This window comes from Dipodomys ordii, unplaced genomic scaffold, assembly GCF_000151885.1.
Source record: "Dipodomys ordii isolate 6190 unplaced genomic scaffold, Dord_2.0 Scaffold19, whole genome shotgun sequence".
NCBI lineage: Eukaryota > Metazoa > Chordata > Mammalia > Rodentia > Heteromyidae > Dipodomys > Dipodomys ordii.
The window spans coordinates 5,852,370-5,868,251 of NW_012267235.1; the positions used below are offsets into that span (position 1 = coordinate 5,852,370).

General features: G+C 42.2%; 1 protein-coding gene across 1 annotated transcript in view; it reads left to right on the plus strand.

Annotated features, from left to right (window-relative positions):
- Glp2r (glucagon-like peptide 2 receptor) overlaps nucleotides 1-15,882 on the plus strand; it is a 57,548-nt gene that overhangs the window by 16,642 nt on the left and 25,024 nt on the right. Inside the window, exons 7-11 of the mRNA XM_013013102.1 lie at nucleotides 3,186-3,292; nucleotides 5,463-5,616; nucleotides 7,387-7,546; nucleotides 10,824-10,884; nucleotides 12,158-12,227. Of these exons, the coding sequence (XP_012868556.1) occupies nucleotides 3,186-3,292; nucleotides 5,463-5,616; nucleotides 7,387-7,546; nucleotides 10,824-10,884; nucleotides 12,158-12,227 (552 nt within the window). The remainder of the gene's footprint in view (nucleotides 1-3,185; nucleotides 3,293-5,462; nucleotides 5,617-7,386; nucleotides 7,547-10,823; nucleotides 10,885-12,157; nucleotides 12,228-15,882) is intronic.

Below are 15,882 nucleotides of genomic sequence, written 5' to 3' on the forward strand. Positions count from 1 at the left end.
ACAAGTAGTGTGGGTGTGTTAGCAGACATTTCCTTCCACCCCAGGAGAAAGAAAGTCTCTGGCCAGGAACTGATGGCTCATGCCTGTAATCGTAGCTACTTACAAGGCTGAGATCTGAAGATTTTGGTTCAAAGCCTGCCCAGGCCAGAAAGGCCTTGGGACTCTTGTCTCTAATCAACTACCAGAAAACTGGAAGTTGGAGCTGTGGCTCAAGGTGGTAGCACACTAGCCTTGAGCTCAGGGTCAGCACCAGGCCATGAGTTCAAGACCCATGACCAACAAAAGAAAAAAGAAAAAAAAGAAATGATCTGATCTGTAACATTTTCTAATTCCTGTGGTGTAAATACTCCTACTGAGGCCAGTTCCAAGCTGCCAGTGTGATGTTACAGGATGCAGATCTAGGGAGAGATGGGCAGAAGCTAATAGTAGACATGTTTCCATCAGGTAGACAGAACAGTGAAAGTAATTAGGTACTGAATGTAGAAAAGTAGCTAGAAAGCTATTTATCTTTGAAATAGTTGGTTTTATTGTAAATTTACAAGGTTAAGTATTTAATTTGTGCGTGTGTGTGTGCGTGTGCGCGCATGTGAGTGTGTCCACATGCACGTGTGTGTGGTGGTACTGTGACTAGAATTCAGGGCCTGGGTACTGTCTCTTAGTTTTTTCACTTAAGACTGGCACTCCACCACTTGAGCCATAGCTCTACTTCCAGCTTTTTTGCTGGTTAATTGGAAATAAGAATCTCATGGACTTTCCTGCCCCAGCTGGCTTCAAACTATGATCTTCAGATCTTGGCTTCCTAGGTAGCTACTGTTACAGGTATGAGCCACAGGCACCTATCCATAGTTAAGTTTTTAATAGCACTTGTGTTTTCCAACTGGCTTACCGGTAATTGTCCGGCTGGTCTCACATGACAGTAGGACATGGCATGGTTCACAAGGTGATTTTTTTCAGTCTTTTTTTTTCAGTCCTTTGGGGGGTGGGTTTGATCTTTTCCAGGTCCAAGACATTTCACTATCTAGTCATTTGGTTCTGTTTCATTCAGGGTCTGCAATACCTCACCCCAGATGTGACTCAGTTCCTTTACTACCTAGTAGGTGGTATGTACTCTCTTCCTATCAGAGATGAAAGGCCTTCCCCATGCTCAGACCATTGTTTCTAAAGCTTTAGACTTTAGATTTGATTGGTGGAATTCTGTGTTCCCTATGTAGTTTTATTCTGTGACAGGTCATACCTCTTAAAGGGATCAAAATGATACATGTAGTTGGGATGGCATTCAAGAATCTGCCTGGCTTTTTTTTCATCACACAAGTTATGCTCCCTCAAACCTTAAATAAAGCACATTGTGTCTATTTCTTATCTTCCCTCCTTTATTGGAAGTTATAACTATAAGGTTATAATCATAGTAAAGACTACTCCCAAACCCTTGACTTAGTACAGGGGTAAAAAAATATGACTGGGGGAAAAGTGAAGGAAGGGGTGACATGGTCAAAAAAGAATCACACTCACTACCTAAACTGGTAGTCCCTTTGTATAACATCTTAATAATAACAATAAAAATTATATTAAAAATTATGTTACATACAGTTGTCAATAAATGCTGAATTGATGATTTCACAAATTCGGAGTCAACTGGTAAGTAATGGGGTCTGGGTGACAATGCTCACTTTAGAGATCCTTGGCTGATTCTTGTATCTAGGCAGTGTGCAAAACTGAGTTCAGCAGATGTGAACTTGGCTTTGGTCTGCTGCAGCACCATCCCTGAGCCAGTGAGTAGAGACAGCAGAATAAGACTTTTCAGAGACAGGAAGTAAGGATTCCACTCTAGAACAGTGAAGACTGTAGTAGCTCACACCTCTAATGGCCGCATTTGTAAACTCAAGAAGGAAGATTGTGAGTTTGAGGACACCCTAGAATATATAGCAAGACTATGTCTCAAAACAACCCAAAAGAAAAAAAGTAGTGGGGACAAGAGTATTGCCTTCTCCCCTCTGCAAATATTCTTATTTCCAAGAATTCAAACACTTAAAAAATCTTCTATCCATGTTTACCTGTGCTTCTTATGGTGAGTTGAAATTTTGCCCCCAAAAGGTCACTATTTGTAAATCTTTGCTCTTCAGAGTTTTGTCAAGTGAAGTATGTCATGTTCTCTCAGCTATCAGCATGCTGAGGCCCTGGTGCATGATGAGTGGCACTTTGTAGGTTGTGTGTCCACGTGCATAAGCATAAACAAGTATGTTTAGATGCCTTGCTATGGAATCATGCGTAGCAGTATGGAAATGCTACTTTATCTTACTTCAGGCGATTTTCAGTGCCCTTATAAAGAATCCTTTCTATTCTTAAATACAGAATTTGATCAGTGTGTATTTTTCAGTTCATATCTATTCAAGGCACAATTTTATTATTTTGTTGTGATATTTACTTTTTTTTGCATGTGTGCTAATACTAGGGCTTGAACTTAGGGCCTCCCACATTTGATCCTTGGTTTTTTTTCCACTCACAGCTGGCACTCTACTACTTGAGCAACACCTTCAGTCCAGGTTTTTTTTTGTGCTGATTAATTGGAGATAGAATCTAGCAAACTTTCCTGCCTGGGCCAGCATTGCACCATAATCCTCATATTTCAGTCTCCTGAGTAGCTAGGATTATAGGCATGAGCGACCAGTGCCTGGCAAAATGCATAATCTTAACATTGATATGCAAGATGGGTTGAATGAGAAGGTGGGACTCTGCTGTTAGACTTAACAACACAGGCATTCTGATAAGCAATATTCAGGCGATTGGGCCTTCTTCTACAAGTTATCTATATAAAGTTGCTTTTGGAAGGAGCCATCTAGACAGAAATCATTGACTCTAGTGACAGCACCCTAGGAGCAAAGAGCCTGTCTTCCATCCCAAGGTACCCTTCTGTACTTGGTATGATTCATTGTTGGGCAGTGGGTTCAATCATGGGCTGAGTCTCACTTCTGGCTTCTCATTCACTGGGGTCCTTGTCCTCTGAGAGGTGCCAGAGGTCAGTCTGTTGCCCTGCTGGATTATTAACAAGGGTAAGGAAGGAAAGATATCAAAACAGGTTGGGGGATAGGGAGCATGTATCTATGCCTAGAAGGCTGGTGGCCCTGAGCATGGGGCTGGGGTTGCAGGCCATGTCTTGGTGGTCACATCTACTCTCTATTTGTGTTCAGGTAGATCACTATGCCTTGCTGTCCACCTTGCAGCTGATGTACACCGTGGGATACTCCGTGTCCCTTATCTCCCTCTTTCTGGCTCTTACCCTCTTCTTGTTCCTTCGGTGAGTAGAAATTTTGCACACCTGTGATCAGACATGGATCATAGAATTTGCTCAATGACAACCTCTGGAAAGCACTATATACCTGAGCTGGGTGAAGGCATGGACCATTAGAGCTGAAAGCCACTTGATGTAGTCTGAAGTGCATCCATCATCCCAGTTTGCAAATAAGGAGAAGAGAGGAGAGTCTAAGTTCCAGTGAGAGTCGTTGAGGTGTTGCTGGTCTTTAAAGGCTGATGAATGTAGAGCTTGAACTTGAGTCTAGAACTCACATCACCTTTGCCTCTTTTAGATGAAATACCTAGCCCCTGATTAAACCAAATTCCACCACAGCTCCTTCTCACCACTGCTCCACCAGAGGTGCCATTCTTACAGAAGACATGGAAACAATTTCCTAGGTGGTCTGGAACTCCTGGGAAACTATCGAGTACTGAAGTACTTCCTCCTAGTGCTTTGTATGCCTCAATTCATTTCACTCTCTTCCTAATTTGAATAAGATGAATTCTGACCATTAGAGATTAATATTAGTATTGTTTCCATTTTTATAAATAATTTTACTGGAATATATAGAGAGAGCTGGTGTGTAATAAGCCAGGATCCCAATCACACAGGCTAGAATCTGAGGGTTTTCATTATGAATCCAAAAGTCTAGTGCATTTTGTTGAGTCATTTTTATTTCTTTTGGTGGTGGTGGTACTAGGGATTTAAACTCAAGGCCTCATGCTCTTGCTCAGCTTGCTTGTGCAGCTGTCACTCTACCACTTGAACAATATCTCCAGCCTGATTTTCTGCTGATTATTGCATAGAGATGGAATCTATGGACTTTTCTGTCTAGACTGGCCTTGAACCCTGTTCCTCCTTATCTCAGTCTGTTAGGCAGCTAGAATTACAGGCATGTGCCAGTATCTAGCTGCTACATCATATTTGTAAGAGTCATCCAAATGAGATATTTCTGGATCCACTAAGGAGCTGTCTGAGGCTACCTCTAAGTCTGGGTCCTTTCAGGAACAGAAATAAATATAATACAGAATGAGCAGTCCGCATGGAAAGACACAAGGATGGGAATTCTGGAAATCTGAGTATGAGTTCCAGATCAATCTCTACATGGGCTTGCTAGCCCCAGGTTTCACTTCATTTGACTCCCCAATCTCAGGATCTGCTTCAGCTCCAAGAACAAAGTCATGAACACATATCATCTTACAAGAGCAATCTTTGAAGGGTGGGAACTTTCCACCTCTTGTGCCCATATCTGACATCTCCCTCCACATAATTTTCCCAAGTTCAGAACCAAGCCCACGAAAAATAATTGCTCAGCCCTGAAGAAAGGAATGTCAGCTGAGCATGGTTAACTGGGTGTATGTTTTGTCTGGAGTTTTGGGAAAAGCAAGGCCCAGTCCCTCCCCTCAAATATTCCTGGCCTATCCAGGGAGGATGCGTATGTAATAATATACCAGGACTTCTCCCCCCACCATTTAATTTTTGGAAATTAAATGTGTAATACTAGCTATAAAGCAAATTGGTGGAGGTAGGTGCTTCACAGTGGTGAAAAGGATCTTTCAGCTAGAGGGACTGAAGATTCAGTGTTTTGTCAGCCTGTTTAGCAGAGTCAGCAGGAGGCTCCGGGGATACCTAATAATATCTGACATTTTTCTGGGCATTGACTACATGGACTTCATACAGAATTCACAGGTGAAGTCTCCCCAACCTTTTGAGATGGATGAAATGTATTCTTAGACACAGCAGAGCCTCCGAGAGCCATACTTTAGTCTCAGAGTTTCTGATCTGAATCTTAGCTCTTCTCACCTCCATGATACTTTGGATAAGTTGCTTAAGCCTTCTGCTTTAATTCTGTTAGGCATAAAACCAGGGTAACAAGAGGTCCTACTTCTCTTGTAGTGGCAAAGTGTAAAGACACCCACAGTCTGTGTTCATGTGGATTGGTCAGTGTGTTACATAGATGGTAGCTGTTGTTACCCCCACTTTATAGTCAGGAAAATGAGGCACTAAGAAGTAAGGCACATAATCAAGTCATCTAGCTTTGAATAACCCCACCCCTACCCCTACCACAGTACCTATGTTTTCATTCAGTAATGGATCCATAGGCAGGACAGGCAGAGTTCTGGTCCCAGCCACACTTTCCTGAGGGAAGGCATTTGTTTTTCTCTTTATGCAGAAAACTCCACTGCACACGCAATTACATCCACATGAACCTGTTTGCTTCATTCATCCTGAGAGCTGTGGCTGTGCTGGTGAAGGATGTGGTCTTCTACAACTCCTACTCCAAGAGGCCTGACAATGAGAATGGATGGATGTCCTACCTGTCGGAGGTAGTCTTCTGCCCCATTGCAAAAAGGGGCTCCCACCTGATGGGTTAGAACTGGGAAGAAGAGGGAAGGTGGGTGGGACTGGGGAGGGGAACAGAAAGATAAAGGGATGTACAAGGTTTTCAGTTAGAGAATCAGCCCATGACTTAGAACAACCTCCCAAGAGGGGGCCAGGCAAATGAGCACACAACTTCTGTTGTGTGTTCTCAGGAAGGGATTTTTTTTCATTTATTAGCAAAAGAATTGGACCAGGTCAATTTTTTTCAATTACACATTTTTAAAGCAACAAGGCTCTTCTGCATTGAAATCTGCAACAGTGAAAGTAATTTTTCCTATCCTGCTAGTAATGTGGTAACCTGTTAAACCAACCTTGCATTCCTGGAACAGTTCAAATTAAGCATTGACAGATTATTTATCTCCTATATTGTTGGATTCTATTGCCAATACCAAGTTATGTATAGCATTAGTTTGTTGGCATTTATGAGAAGAACTGGCCTATAGTTTTCTCTTCTCATAAAGCTTTTGTCATCAAAAGCTTTGATACAAAAGCTTTTGTATCAAGTTTGTGTTGACCTCTTAAATTGGAATGTGGCCCTTCCTCTCCTTCTCCCCCCACAGAATTTATTTAAGATGTATATTATTTATTCCTTAAAATTTTGGGATATTATACAAGTGAACCTTTTGGACTCAGGGCTCTTTATCTTAGAAAGTTTTAAGTTATGACTTAATCATGAATCTTACATCCATGGTAGTGAGTTTTTCTATGGAATTGTCTATTTCATCTAACTTTTCAAATTCTTTCACATAATACTGTTTAAGATACTCTCTTTTCATCTCTTCCTTTTTATTGGCATTTATTAATTATAGAAAAAGATTTTATTGTGGTATATATTCATATGTATGAATATATGTACTTTGGTCAAATCCACTCTATTAGGCTTAATGCTTTTTGTTATTATATTTTCATATGTGCTTAGTCATCCTCCCTCCTACTGGCTCCTACTCTTATTCTCCAGATGATTTAAGGTCTGTTGTGTCTGTGATTGTGTCTCTTTTTATTCCTGATATTGATTGTAATTTCTCTTTCTTTTTTTTTTTCTTGGATTATCCTTCCTAGAAGATTCTCAATAATTGAGTATCTTTTGTTTATGCTCTCCTTTCCACTGATTTTTATTGATTTGCTTTTATTTTTATTATTTCCTTCCATGTATTTCCTTTGGATTTAATTTTCTCTCACCTTTTCTAACTTCTCTGATATGATTTTAAGATAATTAATTCTCAGCTATTTTTCTTTTCTTTTTTTTTTGGGTCTGGTCATGGGGCCTGAACTCTGGGCCTGGGCGCTGTCCCTCAGCTCTTCAGCTCAAGGCTAGCACTCTACCACTTGGAGCCATAGTGCCACTTCCAGCTTTTTTCTTTTTGCTTATGTGGTGCTGAGGAATTGAACCCAGGGCCTCAGGCATGCAAGGCAAGCGCTCTACCACTGAGCCACCTTCCCAGTCCCTCTTTTTCTTTTGTTGTGATGATGTCTTGCTGATTTATTGCTCATGGTTGAAATCTAATTGATCCTTCTCTCAAAGACTTGAGATTATAGGTGTGAGCCACTCCATTAACATTTTATATTATTGCCAACCTCTCTCAAGTGGTCACCAAGGGTCCAGGAAAAGGGGGAGCCTGGGGTAGGGGATATGCTTGGTGAAGCCCTGCTTTCCTACTTGGGGTCCAAGGGCTGAAGCAACCACGACTCACCATCATATGTTCTTCTTTCTGTAGATATCTACCTCCTGTCGCTCTGTCCAGGTCCTTCTGCACTACTTTGTAGGTTCCAACCACCTATGGCTGTTGGTCGAAGGCCTTTACCTCCATGCACTACTGGAGCCCACGGTGCTTCTGGAAAGGCGGATGTGGCCCAGATACCTGGTGGTGGGTTGGGGTGAGTTACATGACCTCTAGCTTCCTCTCTTGGAGATCTATCAGAGTATGAGAGTCCAACAGAACCTTCAGTTAGTTAGAAATCAAACCGAAAGGTGTCTCTGAAGGGCAGAGTAGAGCTGAGGAGAGAAGAGAGAAGTGGGAGGAGGCAAAAGAATAGAACACACACACACACACACACACACACACACACATGCATATGTAGAAGTGATGTGGACCCAATGCACACATTGAGAAGTGGGAAGGTCTTTGGTAGAATCAGATGACAATTCTCCCCTGTTTCCAACTGTACTGGTTTCCTCACAATGTTAACACAAAATACCTGTGTGGCTTAAACTACAGATATTGGTTCCTCATGTTTCTGAAGAATGAAAGGTATAGTGTGGTTGGGTTCTGGTGAGGGCTGTCTTCCTGGTGAGCATTTGCAGACATCTTCTGTCCTGATGGCTGTATCTTCACATAGTGAAGACACATGGAGAGTGAGTGAGCTATAAAATATAGTATATAATATAGTATATAAAATACTTTATATTAGGTTATATTGTATACTATAAAAAGCATGACTATAGAATGAAATGTATTTCTATCTTTCACTTACATATATTATATAATAGATTATACAAATTAAATAAATAAAATATATAAGAATGAAAATAGTGTATTTTCTTAGAAAGACAAAGTCAACGTTCAGCAAAATAAAATACCAGTAAAATGGATACTTGAAAGGTAGGGGTAAGTCAAGGGGAAAGGGATAGACAAATGAAGAAGAAAATAGGAGGAGCATACAGTCAAGAATCCAATGTATATCCTACAAAATTGGGAAGACTGAGGGAAAGAGTGGGTAGGGGAAATATGCATGAGAATATTGAAAAGGGTCCCATTGATCAACATACAAATAAAAATTTAAAACATATAATTATATTTGTCATATATATTATATAATAATATATAATTATAAAAGTATAATCAGTATATAACTTTTGAACCGGATAGAACCTGTTAGAACCGGATCAAACTGGTTAGAACCGTATCAAACCGGTTAGAGCCGGATAGAACTGGATGAAACCGGTAAGAACTGGATAAAACCGTTAGAACTGGATCAAAAATCAAACTGCATAGAAAGGGTTAGAACCGGATCAAACCGGTTTGAAACCGGATCAAACCGGTTTGAAACCGGATCAAACCGGTTAGAACCAGATCAAACCAGATCAAACCGGTTATAGCCAGATCAAACTAGTTAAAGCCGGTTCAAACCAGTTAGAACCGGATCAAACCAGATCAAACCGGTTATAGCCAGATCAAACTAGTTAGAGCCGGTTCAAACCAGTTAGAACCGGATCAAACCGGTTAGATCAAACCGGATAGAACCGGATCAAACCAGATCAAACCAGTTAGAGCCAGTTGAAACCAGTTTGAAACGGGTTGAAACCGGTTCAAACCGGATCCAACCGGCTAGAACCAGATCAAACTGGCTCAAACCGGTTAGAACCGGCTCCAACCAATAGAACCGTATCAGACCGGCTCAAACCGGTCAGAGCTGTATCAAACCGGTCAGAACCGGATCAAACCGGCTCTAACCGGTTAGAACCGGATCAAACCAGCTAGAACCGGATCAAACCGGTTAGAGCTGGATCAAACCGGCTCAAAGCTGGCAGAACCCTTTCTAACCGGTCAGAACCTGATCAAACCGGTTAGAAACGGATCAAACAGGCTCAGACCGGTCAGAACCAGATCAAACCGGTTTGAACCGGCTTGATCCGACTTGAACCAGTTAGAACTGGATCAATCCGGATCAAACCGGCTCAAACCGGCCAGAACCAGATCAAAGCGGTTAGAACCGGATCAAACCGGTCAGAACCGGTTCAAGCCGGATCAAACCGGTCAGAACCAGATCAAACCGGCTGAACCGGATCAATCCGGCTCAAACCGGTCAGAACTGGATCAAACCAGTCAGAATGGATCAAACCGGTCAGAACCAGATCAAACCGGTTTGAACCGGCTTGAACCGGTTTAGAACTGGATCAAAACGGCTCAAACCGGTCAGAACCGGTTCAAACCGGATCAAGCCGGTCAGAACCACATCAAACCGGTTAGAACCAGATCAAACCGGTTAAAACTGGATCAAACCGGTTATAGAACTGGATCAAACCCGTTCAGAACCGGATCAAACCGCCTAGAACCGGTTCAAGCCGGTCAGAACCGGATCAAACCGGCTCAAACCGGTTAGAGCCAGCTCAAACCGGTGGAAACCGGCTCAAACCGGCCAGAACCGGATCAAACCGCTTCAAGCTGGTTAGAGCTGGATCAAACCGGCTCGAACTCCCTCAAACCGGTTAGAACCGGCTCAAACTGGTTAGAACCGGATGAAACCGGCTCAAACCTGTCAGAACCGGATCTAATCGGCTCAAACCGATTAGAGCTGGATCAAACCGGCTCAAACCTGTCAGAACCGGATCAAACCGGCTAGAACCGGATCAAACCGGTTGGAACCGCCTCAAACCGGCTAGAACCGGATCAAACCGGCTCCAACCGGTCAGTACCGGATCAAACCGGTTAGAACCGGTTCAAACTGGATCAGACCGACTCAAACTGGTTAGAACCGGATCAAACCGCTGGAGCAAGTTGATATATAAGGAGCTAGTTTCAGTTTTCTGCATGTGGATATCCTGTTTGGCCAGCACCATTTGTTGAAGAGGTTGTTTTTCTTCTAGCCTAAGTTTTTGTCTCCCTTATTGAAGATTAAATAGTTGAAGTTCTGTTGGTTTATTTCTGGGTCTTCTATGCAGTTCCATTGATCTTCAGGCCCGTTTTTATACCAGTACCAAGCTGTTTTCATTATTATGGCTTTGTAGAAGAGTTTGAAGTTTGGTATTGTTTTTCCTCCAACATTATTCTGCTTGCTAAGGATTTCTTTTGCTATTCAGGATCTTTTGTTGTTTCATATGAATTTTTGGGTTATTTTTTTACTCATTGAAGAATGATGTTGGGATTTTGATAGTTATTGCATTGAATTTGTAGATTCCTTTGGGCACTGTTACCTTTCTCACAATGTTAATTCTTTCAATCCAGGAGCATGGAATTCTTTCCATGTTCTTAAGTCTTCTTTAATTTCCTTCTTTACCTTTTAAAGTTTTTACCATAAAGATACTTCAGATTTTTGGTTAATTCCTATGTATTTTATTTTTCTGAGGTTATTGCAAATGGAGTGTTCCTGATTTCATTCTTGATCTTCTCATTGGCCAACCAGTCTTTAACTAAACTTGCTTGTTTCTTCACAGTATTTCCTATGCTATTTGTTGTCCCCTGGGGGATTGCTCGTGCATACCTGGAGAACAAAGGGTAAGTAATTCATCTGGATTTACCCTTTATGAGCCAGTAATTCCCAGAAATGCTTAAAGAATGACACCATTTTCCCAAAGAAAGCAACCAACTTTCCGACTGTGTCCATCTAGAATATGATTTGGAATGTAGATAAGTAATCAAAAATCTTGTAGTCACTTACTAATTTAGTCACACATGTAGATAACCACAAATATGCTGCAAGTTTTAGCTGTGATGCTGAGTATGTAAGGACATCATAAGCATGGAGATAGTTATTAGAACACTGTCAACATGACAGAAAAAAAAGCAAAAACAAAAACATACCTGAATTCCCATCAGTGTGAGAATCATTACTCAAATTGTGGCATACCTGTTTTGCGAAATATTATGAGAACATTTTATTAAAACAAAAAGAACAAAAAACTTTTTTTTAAAGCTACTGGTGTTGAACTCAGGGCCACACATACTTGGTAGGCACTCTTAACTCCTAAGTCATGCCTCCAGGCCTTTTGTTTGTATTCTGTTTTTGAGAGAGAGACTAACTTTTCCTGGTCTGGACTCAACTTTTGATTCTCTTGTCTTGGCCTCCTGAGTAGCTAGGATTATAAGCATGTGTCACTATGCCTGGCTCCAAATTAGTTCTTATCTTTTGACTTTTAGAGACTAAAAGTCCTGAAAAAAGAGGTGGAGGCAGGAAAGTATGTGATACTCTTACATATAATGTATCACTGAGAAGCTGGAAGTGGAGCTGTGGCTCAAGTGATTGAGTGTCAGCCTTGAGCGAAAAGTTAAGGGTCAGGGGTTGGAGGCATGGCTTAGTTGGTACAGTGCCAGCCAATGAGTAAAAGTGTCAGGTACTGAGTTTGAATCTCAATCTCAGACCAAAAAGAAAAGAATGGGAAGGAAAAGGAAAAGAAAAAGAAAAAGCTAAGGGACACTACCCAGCACCTAGGCCCCAAATTCAAGCCCGAGTATGGGTATACAAACAAAAAGTAAACTAGTGAAGCAATAAGATACCACAATTAAAGATTTACATTACATGGAGAAAAATGTGGCGGGGCTCATGCACTGAGCTGTTAATACTGAAGAGCTCTTGCATGGTAAGAATAGTCAGCAGTACCAGGACAAAGGATTTAGTCCTTTTTTCTCTCTATCTCACCTCTTGGGAGAATGATTAGTAGAAAGCAAGGCTGGAGGACAAGCAAGAGCAAGCACAGGTTTTCCACAGGGCATGAGAATTTGACCTTCAACTTGGTCTCAACTTTGTCTCCTATCTGTTCTTTGCCCTTAGGTGCTGGGCAGCAAACAAGAACAAGAACATCTGGTGGATCATCCGTGGACCCATGCTGCTTTGTGTCACAGTAAGCTCAATCCTGACACCTCTTTTCCCTGAACTCACCAGCTTGAGGAACATTCCCTCCCTTATCTCCTAACCCCACAAATTAATTCAATATCCTTTCCTTCCATGAGGCAGAGCTGAACTATGAGCAGTTACTGAATGAGGAGTCAGAAGCTAGTTAAGGACTAGATTCAGAGTAATACTGTAAACCTCATTCTCTTTGGGTCTTCACAGCCATATAGGGACCTATGCCCAGCTCTGTGATCCCTGACTAAATGGCTGCAATGTGAACAAGGTGCTGGGGAAATGGGAAGGTTTGGTTAGGCAAAGACTCAACAACAACAGAATTACCAGCTTGTAGCTTAATATCATTAGCAGAAAGGAGGAAGACACCAATGAAAATCATACAATTGGTATCAAAACAGAGCTGTCCTGAGTGGTAGAATCAGGAGATGATGTTACTCTGAGGAGGAAAAGATTTTGACTCACGGTAGCTCAGAATATTTGGGATGGGAAGAGATGACTGCTCTAGAGTCTTAGGCCTTTTAGAGGATAGTATATGAGAATGAATCCATCAGAGAAGCTTGAGCACAGGCATAGGGAGGTGTCCAGCAGTGGGAAGGATTGGCAGGCTCTACAAGGGAGGCAGAAAGTCTTCTTGGAGTGCCATCCTCTCTGAGTGCCCTCTGGGTGCTGGGCACTGTGTTTGGTGCTATCATGACTCCTCCAAGTGGTTTCTGGATGACCCATTTTTGCCACATCCATGTGAATAATGTGATTTTATGAAAAAAAAAGTTGGTTTTAAGCTGGGTGCTGGTGACTCATGCCTATAATCCTAGATACTTAGGAGGCTGAGATGTGAGGATTGCAGCTTGAAGCTAGCCCAGGCAGGAAAGTCTGTGAGACTCTCAAAGATGTGGCACTGTGGATTAAGTGGTAGAGTGCTAGCCTTGAGCAGAAGGTCAGGGACAGCACCTAGGCCCTGACTTTAAGTCCCAGGACCAGCAAAAAAAAAAGGCAGCTATTTTTCACAGAGGACTGTCCATATTTGTCAGTAAAATTGCCTGCTCAAATCTAGGTGACCTGGAAGGAGAAATGTGCATAGAAATGGCAGGAAAACTAAGGCATCAGAGAGCCCCTTAGTTGCCAGGGCTATATCACCTGAAGTCTAGAAGATGGCATACCTGTAGCTGGTATCTTCCTACTAGGGATCAGACTGGGAGCAAATGATCCAATGAAGCCAGCCCCTCCTCCCCCAGTGACTCACATCTCATTAATGATGCTATGAGGCCTACCACTCCCTTCTCCACATCCTCTTCTCTGAGATTTCAGTACCCACCTAGGAGATGCTCTGAGGCACCCTCACCACTGCCCAGTTAAACTTCCCAACCAGCCTTATAAAGCAGAGGTGCTATTCTGTTTATCTTTTGTCAAGAAGATTGGGAAAATGAGAAGTTCCTTTTTTAAAAGTCACAGAAGCAGTAGGTAGGTGCTGGATCTCAGCCTACAGGGTCTGACGGGGTGACATTGGTACCTATAACCATATCACTGCATTGTCTTTCAAACACTATTCTCCCAGGCCTGAGACTGGCAGGCCAAGTACTGCAGACTTTTTGGCAATAGTTCTTTGGTTCAGGTTCCCCCAAGGATCCCAATTCTTAGTCTGATCCAGTGGTGAAACCATTGCACAGTCTCTAAGTTCAGGTATCACCTGCTGTTCCTGGACACACAGGTACTTCATTCACCTCACTATTTTCTCAGACCACATACAGAATTTTGCTCCAAATAGTTGTTTGCACCTTCTATCCTCTTCATGTGGGGGTAGGACATGCTGTTTTGGGAGCCCTAAAACCAGTTCCAAGAGCTTGCAGGCTGATCAGTATCTGATCAATATCTGAGTTGACAAATGGACATCATATTACTACTACTACTACTACTACTACTACTACTACTACTGCTGCTGCTGCTGCTGCTGCTGCTACTACTATTATTATTATCTGTTGCTGTGTTGGTACGTTTCCTCTGTTTCTGACACTCCTGTAGTGTGTCAGTCTGAAGACTCTACATTTTCCTTGGGTCTTTGGCTAGACAAAGAAATCAGAGAATTATTTCCTACCTCTTTTTTTTATTTCCTCCTCCCTTTTCCCCCTCCTCCCTTTCCCCTACCTCTTTCTTTTTCTTTTCTTTTCTTTTTTTTGGTTGGTCATGAGGCTTGAACTCTGGGCTTGGGCGCTCTTCAGCTCAAGGCGAGTACTCTACCACTTGAGCCACAGCGCCACTTCTGGTTTTCCAGTGGTTTATTGGAGATAAGAGTCTCACGGACTTTCCTGCCCAGGCTGGCTTTGAACAGTGATTCTCAGATCTCAGCCTCCTGAGTAGCTAGGATTACAGACATGAGCCACTGGTGCCCAGCTGTCCCCTACCTCTTTCTTTGTATACTTTTTCACTATTTAGCTGTCACTTCTGAGTGAACATGTAAATTAAGTCATATTGGACAGGGTACATTTTTATGTCTTAGTCTCTTTTATCCCTGTAGAAAATTGATAAAGTCTTGATTAGTCCAATCCTTCAAAGATGACCTCACTAAATGATTCAGCTATACAAGGTCTTTGATCCACAGTTAACAGATTGGACTTCTGGTTGAATGACTTCTTCATGGTACCAGTACTGAAGCTTGAACTCAGGGCCTTGAGCTCTCCCTTGTTTTTTTTTTTTTTTTGCTCAAGAGTAGTGTTCTAACCATGTGACCACACCTCTACTTCTGACATTTTGCTTGCTAATTGGAGATATGAATCTCACCAACTGCTTGGGCTGTTTTCAAACCTTGATCCTCAGCTCTAAGCCTCCTGAGTAGCTAAGAGTACTAGCTAGTCATGAGCCCCCAGTTCCTGACTTGAATGGTTGTTTTGAGTCAATGAATTGAATGAGCCCTCTGTTGACCTTATGAAGTCCTAGTGTCAAAGCCATCATTTATTCTCATGGAGTCTCCTCTGACCTTCTAACAATGTAGCAAAACTGAGAAGTTGGTAAAAGCGTATTGTTTTTATTGACCTGATCCCTCTTCAGTTCCTGTGTCCTGCCAGAAAGTCAGGCTGGTCCAGGGCTCCCCAAACATATCCTCACCCCCATATTCTCTTGAAGATGTATAGCAGACATCACACACATTTGCTGCATCCTATCATCTCTTTTCCACAGTGAAAGAAAATCAGATAACAGATGATTGCAGAAGTTTTCCTTTTTTTAAAAAAGTGTATGAATGTGAATACTAAGAGCCAAAGGCTTCCTTCTACCTTTCCCAGTCACTTCTTACCTCCTGAGGAGCATCATAGTTCACCTGGGCTATTGGGGAAGGTATGTGGGCCCCTTTATCCATATAGCAGGCCAGAGGATCCAGGCTTGCAAACAGATGGAATAGTTCCACCTGAAGCTAGCCTGCCCCCGACCCCAGATCCTGCCATGCTAGCCATCACTTTGGCGACCTGTAGTACCAGATCTGCATACAGATGCTGGGGTACACAAATAAGTGTAACATCTGGGCAGGGAGCTACATTTTCCAAATGGAATTGCTGACTTTTGTCTTGCTGAAATTCTGGATTGTCCCAGGTGCCAGGACAACAGGGGCTAATATTTCATCCCAGAGCAATAGGCCCTAGGAAGCTCTCCCTTCTTCCTTCCAT